General features: G+C 43.6%; 1 protein-coding gene across 1 annotated transcript in view; it reads left to right on the forward strand.

Moving 5' to 3' along the window:
- Window positions 1-2,364, forward strand: part of lmbrd1 (LMBR1 domain containing 1) — a 31,170-nt gene that overhangs the window by 27,800 nt on the left and 1,006 nt on the right. Inside the window, exon 8 of the mRNA XM_010770303.1 lies at window positions 1,944-2,069. Coding sequence (XP_010768605.1) covers window positions 1,944-2,069 — 126 coding nt within the window. The remainder of the gene's footprint in view (window positions 1-1,943; window positions 2,070-2,364) is intronic.

Here is a 2,364-nt window from a genome sequence, read left to right on the forward strand (position 1 = left end):
TGGTAGAGCGACAGTGAGCGAGCGTGTGTATGTTTCTGGAAGTGAAACGGGGAAGCAGAAAAACAGAGGTCTGTGATGTATTTTGTGAAACAGAAGAACTTCTAAATAAATGCACCGGCCTCCCAAGAAGANGGCTTTCAACTAAATACACAGCCACGCAAAAACTGCGGCATTTGTACAGCTCCTTATGGGTACTGCAATTAGTGAAGTGCTTTCCTCCGTGGTGAAACGATCAGCACTGCACCACGGAGGAAAGCGGCAGAAAGTCACCTGGAGATAAAGAGAGCGGGGCTGCGTTGCGTGCATGGCTTCCTTCTGCAGGTAGGAGACGCGCTCTGGCTGCGGTCTCGTTCAGGATCCGAAAATACAATTTAAATATTTTGCACACTTATTCTACTTATTCCTAGTGTGCCGGCACGCGGCACCGTAACCAGTGGCACAGGGGTTGCCGACCCCTGTACTAGAATGACCTCTTAAGCTAAAGGTTTTGATAACGTTTGGAAAGCCTCTCTCCGTCCTCTTCCCTTTTCACTCCACCCCCACTAGAATAAAGAGCAACACTGAGGAGGCTTGTGTAAGAGACCTATGTCCATCTAGTCTTCCCTCTTCCCACTCAGCAGTCACATGACTCTCACTGAGTGATTTCAGCCACTATATCCCCTCTCAACCTGCACACTCGTCGAGTCACACACACACCAATCCACACTACTCCAATACAAGCTATATCTGGTAATTATTGACTACAGTGGGTTTTTAAATAACTTTAAATGTCCAAGCATGATTATATGTCAACTAACAATGTGCACCCCAGCATAGGGACACCCATGGGTTTTCCTTTATATTTCTCCCATGTAGTTGCACATTTGAGCAAAGGGAAATGTTTCTCTTGGGATCTGGGACAGGTTTTCCTTTTATGAGTGTGTTTGATATTCGGGACATGCTCCGGCCTTAAGAGCTCCATGATTCATTGCAGGAGGCGACACTCGCCTGTAGCAGAGATCCACTGCAGAGACTAATAATAGTAAAGCCTGACTTAGTATCCCATGCGACTCTCTTAATGCTTCCTAACACTCAGAAACTAGTAAAAGTTGTTTTAGAAAAATATAGGCTCTGACATTACAGCACTTGGAAAATAGAATAAAGAGGACAGTGACAGGGCTGGAAGTGTCTCTGCACAGAGGGCCACTTTGTTTTATTGTCAAGTCGTAAAATGGCACTTCTTGAAGTTGGTTAAGGCAAGGCAGCGCAGGGAGAGCAAGAAAGCACAGGCCTGTTGCTTTTATTTTCATTTTGATTCATTATAATGTTTCCCTCAGTTTAATTGAAGTTCAACATCCCTCCCACTGAAAGCTGAACATGTCTTTTGACTTTCGTGCACATATTCTCTCTGTGTCTCTCTTTGCTGTCACTGCTTTGATGTTCTGTGTATGCCTGGTAACCATTGTTTATTATTTAAGCGTTTATCTTCAAAAAATAACATTTCATTTCAATGCATGTCATTCAACATTGATGACCCCTCGATGCCCCTCCTTTAACCCAGATACCTCTCTCTAAAATTCCACTTATAAAAATGTGATCAAATCCTGGATAGAGGATAGTGCTGTCACATGGGGGCACTGTTAAGCTGTAAATTGCATCACAGGGATATGAGGCAGTGACTTCCACACAAAATGGTTGCAGCAAATTCACCAATAAACCTCAGCACAATTATAGATTCCACCATTTTAATCCTTTTTCCTCAACCAAAAATGACATGGCCCAGCAGGCCAGTAACTGTACGATATCCTGTGTTTGTTTGCTTACACATTTGTCATGTTTCCTGCATTGTGATGGTTTGTCATCAAACAGGCGTAAATATGTGTGGGTGGGTGCATGTGCCATATGTGCCACTCCACTCTGACACTACTGTGTGATTATAATAGTAGTTTTGCTCTTGTTTTCAGGCATACGGTATGTCTGTACTGCCTTTGAATCTGATAAAAGGCACACGGAGTGTGGTGTACGAGCGCCTGGAGAACACAGAGGACATTGATGATGTCGAGCATCAGATAGAAAAGCTGAAATCCAAGGTTGGTATCTCAGATGGCACATACTGCAATAGTGACATAAGTCATGCGATCACTTCATTGAACAAAACCTAGAAGTGAAGATTAATAGATCATAAGCAGATTTATTAATAGCAAATATCCCAAAATATTTGAACAATGCTTGCTGATTCTCCTCTGCACTGTGTATGATGAGTGTCTAGTCATGCGTTTATAGAGGTAAACATGCATCATTCCCTCTGCTTCATCCGTCTGCAGTGTCCCTGTCTTGCTTGCACTCACCGATGCTTTGCATTGTGCTTATCAACCCCCCCCCCCC

This window comes from Notothenia coriiceps, unplaced genomic scaffold (assembly GCF_000735185.1).
Source record: "Notothenia coriiceps isolate Sejong01 unplaced genomic scaffold, NC01 NC01_scaffold00008711, whole genome shotgun sequence".
Lineage (NCBI taxonomy): Eukaryota > Metazoa > Chordata > Actinopteri > Perciformes > Nototheniidae > Notothenia > Notothenia coriiceps.